The 18,510-nt window shown below is 40.5% G+C and overlaps 1 protein-coding gene across 1 annotated transcript in view; it reads right to left on the bottom strand.

Moving 5' to 3' along the window:
- The window catches only part of gpr158b (G protein-coupled receptor 158b), an 85,405-nt gene that overhangs the window by 51,809 nt on the left and 15,086 nt on the right, over positions 1-18,510 (bottom strand). The window contains exon 2 of the mRNA XM_020649194.3: positions 18,229-18,334. Coding sequence (XP_020504850.2) covers positions 18,229-18,334 — 106 coding nt within the window. The remainder of the gene's footprint in view (positions 1-18,228; positions 18,335-18,510) is intronic.

The following is an 18,510-nucleotide window of genomic DNA, read 5'->3' as shown; positions in this document are numbered from 1 at the left end:
ATCAATTTAATGTAAAACATGTCTGAGTTTGGTACTTCAGTCGTCTTTCACCACATGTCATTTTTGTTCAAATATGTGTATTGTGTTTTTATTTTTGGTAAGGGGAAGGCTTCCACACGGGAAAGCTTGCTGCTTTTCTGCTCAGATCTGTTGTTTTTTCAAAGCTGACAAACGGCCCCAAGTCTCTGAACTGGGAGGCTGCAGCAGGAGTGATGGGCTGAGGAGGGTTTAAACATCTGAACTGGAGTAACAAAACAGTTTGACAGAATAAACAGACACAGCGGATCATTGCTCCACTGTTGCACCAGTAAAGACATTAAAGACCGGGAGCTGTGATGCATGTTTTCACTTTGTGGAAAAAAAGGGAAAAAAATAAGCTTTCCAGATTAAGGATTCCTCTCGTGTTTTTGTTGTTTTTGATGTGGTTTTAAATTTTAAAGTGTAAAGGTTTCAAATGTGTCACATATCATGCAAAATACACTTTGCCATGCTTGGTTTTCTAACACTCATATGTGTCCCTAGTCTGTCTAAATACCCTCCAATGCTGAGAGAAGTCCATCCTTTCATCTTTCGCCTGCTCCTCTTTTCAGAAAATGTGTGCTCAAACAGGCCATTTGGAGATTCTCCCTTCATGACATCACAAAGGGCAGTAACCCCTCCCCCAGGTGGGTGACACTACCAAAGCTAGATGTTTGTTCTGCCCTCTGAGTCTGTCTTCTCATCGTAAACAATCAGGCATGGTGACGCAAAAGCCTGAGTCACCCAAGCCCTCCCAGAGAGGGTCAGACACAGCTCATTTACATTTAAAGGTACAGACACAGAAACAGCCTGTTCTGAGCAGGGCTGAAATAGAGAAGTTTATAGGCGTGATCAAATACAGGATCAGAGTGGATTTTTAAAGAGAAACTTCACCGACATGTTTTGAGGAACTCTGAAACTTATTTAAACTTGTTTAAAATTAGGATAATTTGTGACCTTTAAACAAAAGAACAGCCACGAAAAGGAGCAAACACATGAAAGTGATGTATAAGTCCTGTGCTAAATATCAGTGACAATCTGTTTGATTAGGCAGTTTTTGTATCAGAAGTGAAAACTCTTATAGAACATTTCTGCTTGTTTATTTGCTATTAGAAATAATCAGAATCCATAGATGATGACCTTCAAAAGGGATATATGTAATTATAACTTTAATTGTCCCTGATGTTTAACATTCCCGTGAAGCCATTATGAAGCTGAAGTACTATGTTTCTGTTTACGAGAGTTTGATTAAAAACCACAGACCAAGCATGTGTGAAAAAGGTTTTAAAACTGTAAAAGCACCAAGACAAATCAGCAAAATGAATCTCTCATATGAGTCACTACAGACCAAGCTTAAGGTCTCTGTGAGGCTCTGCTAAGGCTAACACTCTGAGCAAATTTTCAAGATGCTCACAATGACAAAGCTAACATCGTGTTGACGTTAAGTCAGTAATAACATGTTTGACATAATACTAGTTTAGCATAACAGCCTGCTAATGTTTGCTAATCGGCACTAAACAAAAGAGTCGACGTTGTGCATCATACACGAAAGTTTATCACTAAAGTCAGTTTTCAACCCCTGAGGAGATCAAACGTCAGAAAAATCATTTCAATTGATGAATATCTGTAACTGAACCAACAACAGAACATTTTCTACTCGTTTTCCAGGGTTGTACGTTTTCCATGTGTGTCCTCTTAACGTGGCATATTAAATTTACTTTTCAAAAGGGTTTGAGGTTTGCAGTTTTGTTTATATTTCCTTTGGTCAAATGTTCAATATTAACAGAATGTAACATTCCTTTTAAACTAAGGCATTTGCAGGCAAGACAGTTTTCTTGACTTGAGACTTTCATATCACAGCAGCTGATCAAACTTTTAATGTTCTTTAGTTTCTGTGTCCTTTGCCGTTTGAACCCTTAACTAACTAAACACCTCTAATCCAGGAACATTACTCAGCAATCGATAAATCCGTCATTTAATACAACATAATCTATGCAAAGAAAGCCAATTCCCACACTCGTATCGAACTTCCACAGAAAGCCATGAATAAAAAAAGAGAGCAAAATGCCAACAGTCAAAGACGAGGGTGACGAAAGAGATTGAACAGTCTAAAGAACAGCTGGGCTCATAATGGTTGATCAATGCTGTCCTGTGTGAGCATGAGTCACGGTTTGGCGATTTCTAAGGTTAAATGTCCAAACAGTTACAGGAATATGTGATATTAGAGAAACCAACAAGTAGCACTAACTGACTACACATTACTCCAGTAGGAAGAATATTCCAAGTCAAGGTCTCTAGTCAGTCACCAGAACCGCAGCAAGCTGCAGCTCAGACTGCAAAAACAAATCCATGCATGTGTGTGTGTGTCTGTGTGTGTTTCTATTTGTTTACCGTCACAGGAGATAAGCATGGCTTTTAAATTAAAGGCTGCAAAACACAGACGGGGGCCTTGCTTTTAGTGAAAAATTATCCAAGATCTTGACCAGGTTGGGTCTGCCTCTCATGACTGGAGGAGCAGCTGGTGAGTCGAGGACTCAGACTCCCAGAAGACAGACACAGCTGGAGTCCAACTTTAAAACTTGGAAAACATGGAAAAGATGAGAGGCTACGATAGACAGGTGGATGTGCTTTACACTTTACAAGCTGACACTTTACAAGCTGACTCTTGATTCACATCAGCCATTTCTTACGTTTAAATGTATTTTAATTAGCGTGTTCAATACCTGTTCAGCACCTTGACAGTGACTTTTTCAAACAGCTTCTCAGTGTCTCTTTCTGCCCGTCGACTCTCACTCACTCTACTGTTCACGGCTGTAGGTGCAGACTTTGACATGCAGCAGCACTCCTCCGACACTTTCTGACACAGCAGCAGCGTTGAGTGCTCGTTCACAGTTTACAGTCATTTCAGACTTAAGTCCACTTAATATTACCAGTTCAAGGCACCATATTTAATTCCCTGTGACATGTCATCTTCATCTTCTATGAGTGTTTCTGAGGCATAATCATGTGACCAAGTCATCCCACGTCTGTGACGACATCAGAGTTAGAAACAGAGAGAGAGAGAGAGAGAGAGAGAGAGGGTGGGAGGGAGGGAGAGAGAGAGGCAGTAAGACTGTGGCGCCAGCAAAGGAGAAAAGCCCTGTGTGTGTGTGTGTGTGTGTGTGTGTGTGTGTGTGTGTGTGTGTGTGTGCATGTCTGTAACTAACTTTTTGCAATGTTTAACATCTTTTCCTGTATAATGATATTACATTAAATGAAATGTCTGAGTATATGTGTGTGTGTGTGTGTGTGTGTGGAGCCTCTGCTGTTTGTTTACTCCGAAGCTTCATTACAGAGCTGTTCCAGAATCACATTCTGATAAGGCCTGCAGAAACTGAGGCACAGCGGTTCGTTAGCTGACTGTCTGTGCTCTGATGAATAGGTGTGCGAATGTGATATCCAGCAGATTGTTTGTCTTGAAACAAGCAATAAAAAAAGTAGCAGCATTAAGGGTTGTGGTTTGTGTTGTATTTGTTTTTGCTTTCCATCAAATGCCCTGCAATGTAACTATTGCACATGTGCACATCGTATTTCAGATCGTCAAACGTTAACTTGTTCAGCCCGCTCTCATTGCATCCAAATAAGACTCTACAGGTACTTTTTATGGTCGCCCTTTTTAGTGAATTGTTCAGTGTAGATTTGCAGATGATGTAGTATGAATGCTAGCTAAGGCTTGGTGGTTTGGGAGCTACAGAAGATCAAGCATCAGTCCAGACAAACTCCACTGTAGAGCCCTGCATGTACAAAACTGAGGCAAGACCTTAAACATCACAACTTTAAAGGTCAGGGACTCAGGTTCGAGATGGTGTGTTGGACAAGTTAGGAGTGGAAACATGTTGTTCCTTTATATATCTCAAGAACAACACACCTAAAACAGCATCCCCCCAAAACACTTGACAACTAAGACATTTCCAGTCCACAGCGGGCCACACACACTCTCACTAATAGAAACACACAACACCTTCACTTATTACAAACTTATTTTCTGCCCACTCCAAAGGAAGTGGAGTCTCATTAAGATACGACATTACCCAGGGACACTGAGGGTGGCAGGGATGAAATATGATGCTTATTTTGGACTTTTATTGGGTTCTGTGCTCGTGTTTTGTTGCATTTATTAAACCTGTCGGTGTTATCACAGCAGAGGCTGAATTAAGTTCCCAAGTGCACTTTAAAGTGAATAAATAAGAGTGAATAACAATTAATCGCCCATGGCTTCAATACCCAAACTAATTTCAACCTTGTGTGAGAAGATAAATATTTTGTTTCCAACCAACTCGCATCATTTGAGTCCTAAACTGTCCTCAGAAATAGTTCAAGTACAGATCCTCTGAGCAATTCTAATATCAAAGACATGCATTTAACATCGACTAGGACCATCGAAACTAGATTAATGTCACCAAACCCCGAGAACACCAAACAGCCTTACTACTCGTAGATCCATATGTCATCTATCACCAGAGCTGCTTTTATCCCACACATGCAGCAAAGCACACACACACAAACATAGACGCACACACAGGGACATTAACCGCGCCAAGGCCAGCCTCCGTTTTTCCTCAGCCTCTATGAAAGACGTATAAAACGGTCGTTTGACGCGTCTCCGTTTGATGGATCACCTTCATCACACCGCAGGCTCAGAGTGTGAAAGTATTTTATAATTGGACCTTACTTTGGACGCCGTGGTGGCGTTTAATTCCACTTTCTATAAGGCTTGACTGACAGGGTTCAAGGTTGCATTGTCAATCACAGAAAGCTGAAGTGAAAGACTTATCTTTTAAGAAGGACACACAGGGGAGAGAGAGCGTTTTTATTAAAGAGCCAAGACCTGATCCCTGCAGTTTCTTAGACCTTGTGTAGTTCATCAGAGGCATTTCATCATTTAAATGCAAATTTGAAGAGAGAGGTTTGTGGTCATTTTAGCACTACACTGCAGTGCTCTAAACATTTCTACATTCACTTTAAGTTGATAGGATGCCCTTATTCTCTATGGTGCAATCACACACACAGAAACAAAGGATAGAAAACACTCTTTTGTTTCCTTTTTTTCTAACCTGGCATTTGTTCAGTCATTAATTTTCACAAAACAAATCCTGAATCCCAGTGGTCGACAAGAAAACAAGTGTAGGATAAACAATGAACAAGCTACCAAGCCAGGTAAAAATACAAATGAAGTATTTCACTCGATGGAAAAAGCTTGAGCACAGACTCATAGGACACTGAGTCAGTGTGTTGATGTCCAGCAGAAAGCCAGCAGCATCAGCCCGTCACTCAAAGCTACCATCATACGAGGTGAGTTATACGAGGCTTTAGTCCTCATTGGAGCTGCCGTGGGTTTGAATCCAGCCTCGGCCCTTTGCTGCATGTCATCCCCCACTCTCTGCTCCCAACATTTCCTGTCTCTCTGCAGCTGATCTGTCAAATAAAGGCAAAAACTGCTTGAAAACAAAATGTTAAAAAAAAGATCCAAGATTTCCATGATAAATAAGCTATAGAGACCAGAGCTGTTTTTTTGTACCAGGCTGTAAACATGTTTATTTCCTTCACAATGTTCGGGCTTTTTATTACAGGCCAAATGGGGATTGTTGTTTTTGGCTTTTGGAGTTTTTGCCCTTGCGCCTCTTTCATCTTCGGTTTCATCTTTCAACACCAGAATATACACAACAGAGCTGATCTAACTTTCTTAATGTCTGAAAATCTTATGTCCAAGTTTCAATTCAAAGGGAACACACCCTGTTGTTGTAGATCCCTATTGACATGCTGTCGTCCAGCTCCACTAAAATGATATTTCCAATGGACCCTATGGAGCTTCTTTTTTTTTTTTAGGAGGATTCCTGGGGCAAAACAAAACAAACTGTTCTGGCAGCATTTGACTAAATGAGTCTTAAACTAATTTAAGAACTTTCAGGTAAATCTGATGATCGCTCACTCGTTCTAGAGGTTGTGATGCATTGTGGTGTTATCAGACTAGAATCAATGTTTATTTGAACATTGATTTATTGGCTTGTGCATGGGTGTCAGAATTGTTGTTGGTGTTTCCAAACAGAGATTGATGCTAAACAGTGCATACAATTCATACTAAAATTGAACATGTGCACAAGATCCAAGAATGGCGTGAACTAGGACTTAACAATATATCATTTTACCAAAGCAACTGAGATATGTGCATGTGCAGAAGTCACATTGCATGTTGCGCGATGGCAGTGACTTGACCTGAAGCATGTGATGCTGTGTCCTTTGATGTTAACAAAAAACACCAGTTTTCTTTTCTCCATGACTAATCCACAATAAAAGTCTGTCACCATCAGTTGTCAGAGAACTGACCACTGTGCATGTAGAGTCTGAGTCCCTGCATGTAAAAAATGTACAGGCTGCAGGTGACGCTACTGCTGTCAGATAAACCGACGCTTAATTACAGATTTTAAATGAGCATTTTCCTGCTATCAGCAGCACCTCGCCCCGGTGCTCGTTATTGCTTTGGTCACATTTACAGACATAACAGAGAGGATGTGCAGCTACACCTGCAGCACACATGTTTTCTATGAGCTAGAGGTCACTGAAGATGGTAAGCTTTCGTTGAATTAAAAGTTACAATCACTCAGCAGCTCATGTAGACTAAATGTAACTTTGAACATCATTAGAAATGGCTGATGATATAAGTGACACAATATCAACACACAAGTGTATAAAGATTATAATAAAACATGTCATTCCTCCTGTTCTCTCTCCACCTTTCCTCCTCCTTCTCCATGTGTGTCATAGCAGCTGTTCAGGGCTTCATCAGAGAGAAAAACTAATCAAATAAACGTACTCACAGAGAAATCATGGTACTTCTGAATGAAACTAAGTTTACAGGGCACATATTGTTTGTGTGCTACAGCATGTGGCTCACAAACGACACCACGTTGATTTGCAAGTGTGCAAGTTCTATGAACTTTACCACTGCCTGGTTCACTTTTACATTAGCCAGATTATGTTTGAGCCATGGACATCGACTCTATGACTTTGTCAATTTAGTGTTTAGTCCTCTCAAGCTCTAGCTCTTCTGGCTGTAAAAGAAAACTTTAAACCAAACTGATAACATCCAATGTGAACACATATTATATTTAGTCTGGTATTATCAGAGGCCCTAGCAGAGTGCCACATAACAGATCACACTCTATGTATTCACTGAGTAAGTGACTGCAAATCCTACACAGACTGATGCGGCATTAAAACCAAACATGAATTATCTGTAACCCCCCCATGTAAACCCCTAATGTTTGTACTACAGCCTGCGATACCCGTTTTAGAATTTTCATCCTACTAGTTGATGAAAAGCTATGAACTTGACACCAAGAGGGGAGTTCAAGGGAGGAAAAAAGAAGTAGCAAGGGAGGGAGAGCACTCGGCATCCCTCAGAGATCTATAAATACACTGAAAGCATTAAACCCAAGAATTACAATCACTCCGTCCCCCGGGCTCCACCTCTGCCTGCTGCTGTTTCACAAGACGTCCAAACACTGAAACACAGCATGTCTAAGGAGAGGAGACCTTGGACTGAAACCTGTCTGAAATTTCTCCATCAATCAAAGAAGCAATAAGAGTGACATATAAAGAGTTATTGATTGGTTGCTTGTTGTGGTTACAGTGCTGTGACTGGAGTGATAATGTTGGTTTTCTTGCATCTTTAAAGGACATTATCGAAGGGAGAAGAGGGGATGGGACTGTAAATGAGGAAATTTAGGGTCATTATTAATAAATCAAAGGTTGCTAAAGTCGCAAAAATGTTGAAAATGTCACCGCTGGCTGGCTGTGCAGCTTTTGGAAAATTGTCAAACATATAATTGAAGTCCCACTTGGCACTTTAAGACTTGTGAGATGAAGCCTCAGCATTCTCGCTCAGACATCTGGGTGGGTGGTCTCTAGCTCCCCGGCTCCCCGCGTACACTCGACTGGGAGGCCTCACTCAATTAAGATCCAACTGCTGCCGCCGACTTGACAGCCTCTTACATTTCGCAGTGGCAGCCACAGAGCTGCAGGCAACAGATTAGAGAGTGAATAGTGTTTCTCAGTGGAGGATGATTCCTCCTTGACGACTGTCCCTCTCCGCTGTCACTCCTCACCCCCCCCGCTGGCCTGTCTCGTCCTCCTCTTCATCCTATAATGTTGCCTTGTCCTTCTGCTCTCCTTCCTCACTGTATGCTCAATGTATGAGTCATCATCCTAATTTAAGATCAAAGAAGGGATATGCCAGACTGCTCTTAAAGTTCTGAAGAGCGTATTCACCAGACATCTTCGCTTTTGTTGCAAAACTTTATAAGTATGTTTAACTCATATTGGGTTTCTTGATATATCTTATAACAGTTTATTATTAGAGCATGTAATGTTTCTGATGTAAAGAACTTTCCTGACAGCAGGCTTTAAAGAGGTGCATCAGAAAATGTAGGGGCAACTTCAAAGAGACTGGTTTCAGAAAAAGAGGTAAAAATCAGAGGAGAAGAAGAGGTTAAGATACCAGATTTTCAGTTTCCAATTTGGGTCAAGAAAATTTACATTCAAAGAACACTTCCAGAGCTAGTTTTGGAAAGTTTGAGGCTACCTAAGGTTGTGAGAACTTTTACAACTTTTGTCCAACTCCAGGACATTAAATCAGTAGAGCCTGGACACAACAGATCAGCTTTATTGGTAACACCAAGTGTTTGCTGATAGAAACCCAAGCTGTTCAGAAAAGTATTGAAGCATTCAACAAAGGATCCCCTAGAAGGCAATGTGTTATATTCTAGTTAAAGATCACGATATTGGAAATCATTAAAGCAAGAACATTATAACAGAAATAAAGAAGCAGCGTCTGTGATGGATATTTTTTATGCTTACACTTAAAGGTCATAAAGTCTGCACTGATTGGACTCCAGGTATAAGAAAGGTCTAAAATCAAAGAGGCCCCAGAAGAGATCTGTGGTGAAGCTGATTTCTTTTTACTGATCCTGCATTTTAAAAATTTAGAATCAGTAAATGCAGGACCGGATTTTGGTTTTGGACGTTATCCAATTTCCGTCTGAAGAACGAGTATCATCCACTAGAGTTTCAGCATGCATTGATTGTACGCAGGAAAACGGTCTCTTGTGGAGAGCGAAAGAGGGGGAACACATCAGCCATAACTCGATTCCAGAAGCCATTGGCTATCATGTTACATAGTATAAGCTAAAATGAATGTCTCTAAGCAGAGATCTGCATCAGCTAACAATCTGCTAATAGATGTAATCTCTTGACACCAACTTGCTTTCCAATCTTACTTCCCAAGTTTCAAGTGATACTGGAGACAATGACAACACACGGTAAAGGGAGTGGTGGCCTGAAGTCCTTTATCGCTAACCGCAGGCTACACCAGTTAGTCGTTCCCAGAGGCTATGTTGACATTAGACAATAGCTGATGGTCTCAAAGACTGAGATGAACCGATTCAGGGGGCTCAAACTGTTACCTAGGACAGAAAACCATGATCGGCGGCCATAAGGCAACAAAGTAAGGATTCTTTTGTTTCACCTTCCTTGCTATCTTTTTTTTAAACTTCTTGAACCTTCTGGTGGAAAATATGAACAAAATAACCAAGTCTGATGTGCTGATTTGGTGGAATTTCCCTTATAGGGTATTTGTACTTTGTATTTCAGATGTCAAAGATCTGGCCCACCATACATCTCACCAAAACTCAGCATCAGATCGTACTTCTTTAAACTGTCTCATTGTTATTCATCAGGCAGCATTGAGTGTCACAATATAATTCAGGCCAATAACTTCTTGTCACTTCAGGGTACTAGTACAATTCATAAAGACTGTAATTTAGCTTAAACTTAGACAAGAAAGCCCCACAAGCAGAGACATGAATCAGCTGAATCCATCCTCTGAATGTTTTATGAAGGAAAGGAGAGATATTACTAAAGTCCCTTTTTAATAAAAATTGTTTATGGTCAGTGCACCAATGCTGAGAGCAAGTGATAAAACAGAGCATGACACTAAACTTCAATGGTGTTTCATTATTGATGTGGTTTACATATTAATAAAGGTCAGGCAATAAAATTCAGATAAAAACAACGCTGTGCTCCATGTGTGCTTCTATTGAATAGATTTAGCTTTGTTTCAGTCCCCATTAAAAACACCTTGTTGCAGTCTGCAGCGTTAAAATGTCCAGTATAAGAAGAACATGACACCTTGCTGTGGTGTGTATGTGTTTTACTGAGTGGGCTCCTTTGTAAAGAAAGCCCTCAGTGTTACAGTCATGCAGGTGTGTAGGATCACATCGGATGATAATAGACTTTAACGGATTCAGTGTATGCAAAGACACAATGTGGGTTCTTGCTCTGTTCCCTGCAGCCTCCTGAGGAGAGGAGACATGTTTTTGAATATAATAAGACAAATGTACAGCTACAGGGACAGACTATTACATTTCCAAAGCTGCACTGTTAAACTCGCTTCTTTAATTTAAGGTTCTATTTACCTTTCCTTAAAACGCAGCTGTGAATGCAACCGCTAATGGTCTCTCTTTCATGATGAAAAAGAGGGGGGGGATACTTTAAAAGACAGACAAACACACACCTTCATGCCGTGCCAGTTGCTGTGCACACACTCAAAGTCCTGAAACACTTCATCTTGCTCTAGCAGTGGAGCTTCAAACTCCCAGAGGAGAGACGGAGAGCCTCTGGCAGAACAAAACACAAAGAGGAGAGTGAAACAGGGAAAGACAGAGTAGAACAGGTTATATTCTGTCTCCTCTGCTCCTCAAGTCACAGCTTTTTTTTTTTCAACCTGCTGGATAAGAAAACAAGTCTTTCTTGAGAGTGCCAGCTTCCCTGACAAATTCAGAATGACACTTCAGCGTATTCCTTCAACCTAAATATCCATTACTACTTACATTCTGCAAAGGCTTTTGTAGCTGGATATCCCTCTCCTTACATACAGTATTTATACCGACTTTGGAAGCTTAAATCCTTTTCTTTTCTGCAATGTGCCAAAGAGGATAAGGACTGCAAAAGCAGCACAGTAAGGCATAAACAAATATTTAATTTATGTCCCTTTTTTCGCCCCGTACATCCTGAGTCTGCAGAGCTGTAGCCCGGTTTTTCTTGCAGCAGGGCAGAAAAAGGCCACATGTGTCCAGATGATTGGATTTTCACAAAATAAGGGTCTCACTCATCACAAGCTGCAGCCAGAAATAATGGCATTTTTTCTTTGTCAGATTGTGCTTTTCCCGTGTCTACATCCACAAATGAGGGTTGCAGGGAGAGCAAGCGCTGCGGTGAAGCTGCACTGAAGCTGCACTGATAACAGCTGAGGTCACGGATTAATGCAAGGAAGGATGTTTCTAAAGAAGGAGATGATGATGAGGAGGATTTCTCAATTATAGCTTGGTCAGAGGAAATGATGATTTAATGTTGAAGGATGTCAAATAGCAGAGAAGGATTATTTCTTGGTTGTCCTGCTGCCCTCCTTCGAGCAGCTAATTGGCTTTCAGCGGAGAAAGAAAAGGAGCTAAGGGTGATTGAGAAGGCAAAAAATGGAGAACAAGAGTGCAAAAGGGAGACGAAGAGGGACTGATAGCTTAAGAAAGAGGGACATTTTGGAGAGTATGAATAGCCATGAAAACAGAGAGTGTGTAAACGAGCCGAAAAAGGAGAAGAGGTAGTGTAGCTGATTGAGGAGAGAGAGAGAGAGCGATGGGAGACACAGAGGGGGTAGCCCTGCTCAGCTGTCACAGCAGTTTACACTCATTAGCAGAGCTCTGCCTTTGAAGCCCTATATCTCCAGCGGCACGTTTCATATGGCAGGATTAGAGAGAAAACACACATACACACACATATGCAAACAAACTGCAAACATATTGATGCTAACTTCAACTCCAAAAGCAAACACGCATAAAAAAATAAAAAATCGACACAGATGCATCCAGTCAAAAAGCATCCACAGTGATCACTCCTCAAGTCCCCGTCTAATTATATAAGCAGTGGCTCCTTACGTAAGATGCTTCCCCTACCACTGACTATCCATAATGCATGAAGTCTTGTATTTGGTTCATAGTGACACGTCCTACCTTCTTCTTCTTCTGCCTTGTTGTATCCAGGCAGACCGGGAAAAAAAAAGGCAAAGAAGAAGATGATGAAGAAGACCAAGACAACAGAGGAGGCAATGGCGTTGAAGAAGATGAAAACTAAGGCGAGGCCAGCTTACAAAATATGAAGACAAAGAATGACAAGAAGAAGACGACAACAGGGAAGATGAAAAGCAATCCTTGACCTAATGCAAGAAATCTGTTTTAGAAATACTTAAAGGGATATTTCAGTGTTTTTAAGTGGGTTTGTCTAAGCTTCTGATCAGCAGTATGTGTTAAGTTTATTAATATCCTGTGTTGCTGCGGACAAGGTCACGAACATAAGCAACATTCCACTTGATTGTAGCCTACATCTTCAGCACTATGTTTCTAAAACATACAACAGTCCTATAACATGTTTACTTCAACTATTAATATCAGCCTTACATCTATCATCATTCATATAAATATTTAAGTGAATCTTAGAGCTGCTCAACTTTAACTGCTAATAAACTTACTAAGTCCTCCCTTTTTAATCATGACAGTTGCTGTGGTTATATTAGACTGATCATTATATTATCATACTTTTACCACAGTTTCTGTTCAGATGTCTGTTCATCATGAGTCTGGTCCTGCTCCAGGTTTCTGCCTCTTAAAGGACGTTTTTTTCTTTCCACTGTAACTTTGTGAAATGTCGCTTAGTGCTCATGATGGATTAATGTTTTGTCATTGTAGAGATCATAACAAAGAGTAAGGTGTAGACCTGCACTTTTTGTAAAATGTCTTTAGAAAACATTTGTTATGAATTGGCGCTTTACAAAGAAAGATTGATTGATTGATTTGTGCTGTGCGTTTAAGCCGTTTGGGTCAGAGAGCTCTGTGGCCAACTTAGACTGAAGTCAAACTTCACTTTTCTTAAGACTGTAGAGCGTTTTGGCCTCCATCATGCTACACCGCATCGAGGCAGTTTGAGTCATAACACGACTCAAACAGCCTTTGGTTTGGTATTTGTAGCAGAGGCTCTGGTGCCAGCAAGAGCAGCTTTCACCACTTAGTTGATTATAATTTCAGTCGAAACATGTCAACATCATGGATCATTGTTTCAGTTTTCGAGTCTGGATATTGTCTTCAAACAAGTTTCTAAAGGGCGCCGGTGGCCTAGTAGTTAGAGCACGCCCCATATTTAGAGACTACAGTCCTTAAAGCAGATGGCCCGGGTTTGAATCCAACCTGAGACTCCTTTTTCGCATGTCATTCCGCTCTCTCTCTCTCTCTCTCTCTTTCTCTCTCTCTCTCTCTCTCTCTCTTTCTGACTTTTACTACATTAACACCAAAAGAAAGAAAGTCATATCTAATACCAGCTGGTGGTTGTTGCTTAGCTACTCGTCACATAAGGAGACATATTTTACTAAAACGATCTACACTTTCATGTGGTCATAAATCTGTCGTCATTTTAAAGCTGATGTTACAATGTGAAAGCTGTATACAAAATAAGCAACAGCTGGCTCACATTCTGGTGTTAAGAACTTGTTGTTTTGCCCCCTGTGTAACAAAAATAAAGTTTGAGTACTAAATGGATTCTTTACATCTTATAATTCAACTTTTCAACGAGTGATGTTCGTTGTAGTGAGACTCTGAGGGATAACTATCGCTCATTACCTCCTCAGGTTGCACTTAACTGCTTTTGTAAAATGAAAAAGGGGCTAAAAATGGTGCGCTCTATTCTATTAGGCAAATGAAACGCAATAAAAAAAACAGCTGAAGCTTCACAGAACAGAAACAATAAGACGAGAAGTGTGATGGTACAGAGCACATGAAGCTCAGGCACATCAGTACAAACTGTTTTCTTATTATCTGTTGTCTGTGAGACGAAGCCTCGGGGTGTGTTTGTGTTCGATGTGGAGAGCAATAAGCCTCACACTGACTTTCTACGGCCCATTTCACACACACAAAACATGATTAGAGAGATTAAGAAATCAACTGTTTTTAATCTGAACTTTGGACACAGAAATGATTTTCCAGGCTCGTATAACACCTAAAGAAATAAACTTATTCTGTTCTTAATGAAGGTTTCCTTGAAAATGGTATTATGTGTGTTTCTGAAGCTTTCAACTGCAACAAGAAAACTGAGATGAAGGCTGAGAGCCAACACACCAAAGTTTAGGTAATGTGGCAGTTAAACAACAGCAGCAAGAGATTGATTAAACACACATTGATTGTGTGTGTGTGTGTGTGTGTGTGTGTGTGTGTGTGTGTGTGTGTGTGTGTGTGTGTGTGTGTGTGTGTGTGTGTGTGTGTGTGGGGGAGGGGGGTTAGGGAATTCTGTATAAGAATTCTTTTCATTTTTTTTCATGAACCACAGTTATTGACATCGATATGCACTCAGCTCTGTCTTAATATGGATGATTTTTTATAAAGCACGTATCCTTAAACCTCCTGTCAAGAACTTCTGTTTGTTTCTAATTTCATGAGCTCTAAGGACAAAGCTGTACCTTTTATCTCATTTCTGATTTGATCAGGTACACGTAAAAAGAATAATCTCACCCTGCTTCCTTCTATCAACCTGATGTATCTCTCATAGAAAATATGTGAAAGATGTCCATACCATGCGACAGAGGTTTAAAAAATAAATATTTGGAAATAGTCCATCTTTATGCTGATAGATACATTTGCTTTTGTAAGTCATAGAGAGTTGTCAATATTGATCTCAGTCTGATCATAACCGGCTAATGACAGGAGCTTTGAATACTAACGTGTGTATTGCGTGAATTCTAACAGAATCATAAAATCATAAATACTTATTGTTTACTGTATCCATCATTCCACTGCTTCTTTTGCTTTTCTATTTCAATGGGGATGGCAACCAGGCTGAGCATGATCTGAGCATGATCAGATGAGATCATTTTAGTTCTTCAGTTCTATTATACAGTTCTCTACGGTACCCGCCTCACCCACAAAGCAACCAGTATTGTGCGTGACCCCACCCACCCCTCACACAGCCTCTTCAGCCTCCTGCCATCATGGAGACGGTACTGCAGCCTGCGGGCCGACTCAACCAGACTGGGAAACAGCTTCTTCCACCAAGCTGTCAGGAAGCTTAACTCTGCCCTCTCTTCCTTCCCTCCCCTCTGCCCCCACGAACACTTGACATTGAAACCCCCTCCCGTTTGCCACCAAGAACTCTGGATTAATAACTCTGAAGTTAACTATTCAAAAGTACACTCAGTTTACTGCACATTGCACATATTGCACAAGTTTACTTTTTCTTTACATTTTATTTTATTTACCATTTTGTACCTTTTGCACAATTTAGAATTTCTTTCTGTGAATATTATTTATCTTATTTTTACCTCATTTCATTTTATCTATTTTACCTTATCTCTTTTTTACCTTATTTTGGTCGTACTGCACGATGGGACGGAGACAAACGCAATTTCGATTCCACTGTATGTCTGGCATATTTTGAAATTGACTTTGACTTTGATAAAGGAGAATTTAATGCACAGGTTTGCAAATTCAATAGTGCTGGTGTTTGTATGGGCACAGTTACTAACTTTGTCCAACAAGCCCCATTCCCGAGTCGCTGAAATGTCATTAAAGTTAGAGCCAATGTTGTGACTGCCTCCTTCTTTAAATAGCCAATATGGCGACCATTAAGAGAAAGAATTGTGACCAGTGTGTCTGTAATGTAACATCTGTGTAGCCTACTCTTAGGTCGGGGCACTTTGCCGTCGTCTGCTTGAACTGACTTTTGCACTCAAAACACCAAGTGTTAGTCGAGAAGAACTCAAAGTGAGATAGTTGTCCCTTGTAGTTTTTTAAGAGCTTTATAATGCAACCACTCAAATATACTTTTCCATATTTTAAACCTCTTGAACTTCCTTCTGTTTAATATCATACCATCCTTACACACAAAAGCTCTAATATCTCTAAACTCAAGCTGAAAACTACCATCGATTGCTTTGTTCATCTTACAACAGCATTTAATTATCCAGTGAAGGACAAAATAGATGATATGATTGGAAATATATCGCCAATACTTTTCCCCTTTAAGAAAACATTTGTAATGTATTATATCATGTACATGTTTATCCCTGCTCACATTTCTCTATCTGAAAGAGGAAGAGAATAAGGATAGTGCTTACTCAAGACGTCACTGAATCACAAGACTGGAGTTCAAAGAGAAATCATAAGAGAAAAGTAGAGTAATGAGCGGTAAGCTGTGTAATGATCCTGTGAAAATGTCCTGTCGTTGTGCTGCATGTTCAGGATTAATGTTATTTACAGAATATAAGCAGTTTAAAGCAAACATTTGCATGGAGATTAAAAGGAAAATCTCGACATATGTGTATCCAATATGGACCAAAATACACACACACAGAGGACATCTCGGATCATTCTCAGCACTTCAGTGAAGTCGACGGGATGGCCTTGGTTGGCCGTCTCTGACACACACACACAGCCAATACAGACCTAAACATAGTACTGTATAATCATTACCAATCAGGTTAAAGCAGACAGCAGACAGGGGAGAGTAACTCATAAAGATTGAACGATACGGAGAAAACAGTGCGACAGATCAAGATGAACATGGACCCCTCCTGTTCTTTTTCTGTAGTTCTACCCCCCGACACACACAGAGGGAGGCCGGCACACAGACAAAGAGCATGGTCAATTATTCACCACATCTTGCAGCAATCCATTACACTGCATTTATTATACATCACATGGCCAGCGACATGCCACGCAAGCCTGAGCAGCTTCACTCCCCTGCTGGAGTCAGAAGAGGCTTCCTGCAATTCATCACCGACAAACTAACGCATCGGCAATGACATGAGGAAGACACACACACACACACACACACACACACACACACACACACACACACACACACACACACACACACACACACACACACACACACACACACACACACACACACACACACACACACACACACACACACACTGACAAACACACAAGTGCACACCATAGCAAAGAGTATACAGAAGCGCTAACAAACATGATGAATGGCTGCTGTCAGTTCCAGCACAGCGCTCACACAGGTATAAACACTTTACTGCAGAGAAGACACTTACTCACACATATCATATCACTTACTCACACATATCACTATTACTAACATTACTAACTATTACTATCATCAACACAGACAAGCATCCTGCAGCACACATACACCGACTCACTTACACTCTTTTCACAACGTTTACTATGCCATGATGTGAACAATCTATGGGTCACTAAGTAGCCATGTTAGCACCTTGGCTACATGAACAGTATTGTTTGACGGTTTTCATTTGGTCCAGACTTCTCCCCGACTATGGCTTGCCACAAAAAAGTATCTGCACAATCCTGATTTTTTTCTTTTAGCAACAAAATAAGGTTTAGGTTTTTACTTTTTCAGTGAAATATCTTAAAATCTAATGCATGATGAATGCAATGAATTGTGTTCAAGGCTATCAGTGGATACTTCTTACTCATCGAAGTGATCCTCTGACCTTTTTAGAAACACCAACCAAATGTCTAAGTATTCACTTGCCCCCCCCCCCCGTAATAACTCAACTTTTACTGGATGGACTTGCTCAAAACTTACTCTATAACCGTTCCCTGACTACCTGTTGTGAAATATACAGGTTGATGATGTTGAAACAAAAATCAAAGGCCCAAATGCCTGAAAGTGCCTGAAAACGCATGCTGTTCTCAGATCATGTAAGCAGGTTGCCAGTAGCATTAAGATCAGACCAACACCAAAGCAGAGCCTTACAGAGCCGTTGGCTAAACCTGCGTTGAGTCTCAGTGCAAATATTAGCATGCTATCATGTTTAAACCAAACACACAATACCTGCTCAATATTATCACGTTCCTTTCATTTTGATCATATCAGCATACATCACTTTTAATTCTCTCTAATTGCTTGATGCACCTTTCCCCTTTAACTAATGTATAACTGCATGTTAAAGGAGATAATGAAAGACATATCAAAGTATGGTTGAACAGTAAGAAGGGGCAAAATACTCAAGTATTGAAAAAATAATGTTTTCTGTCACTGCTGAAGGATGAAAAACACAACCGTAATGTAGAACAGACTTACTTCCATACTGGTGAGATTACAGCGATGGGTCCCAGCAAACCAGCCACTGGTGGAGCACTGATCAATGTCCACATCCTGCAGGTTCACATCCACCCGAACGACCCCCCTGCAGACAACAGGAGAGGAAAAGAGGGAAGGAAGAAAGGGAAGGTCAGTGACAGAGTCATAAGTGTAGTTAGAGGGAAAAGTCAGAGAAGTAAGAGAAATCATGAGAAAAGATGCAAAATTTAAGACGAATCTCAGAGAAAGTGAAGCGAGGGGCAGGAGGTTCAATAATTGATA

This window comes from Labrus bergylta, chromosome 4, assembly GCF_963930695.1.
Source record: "Labrus bergylta chromosome 4, fLabBer1.1, whole genome shotgun sequence".
Taxonomy (NCBI): Eukaryota; Metazoa; Chordata; class Actinopteri; order Labriformes; family Labridae; genus Labrus; species Labrus bergylta.
The sequence above is the reverse complement of the archived record's forward strand: the minus strand, read 5'-3'. Positions and strand labels throughout refer to the sequence as shown.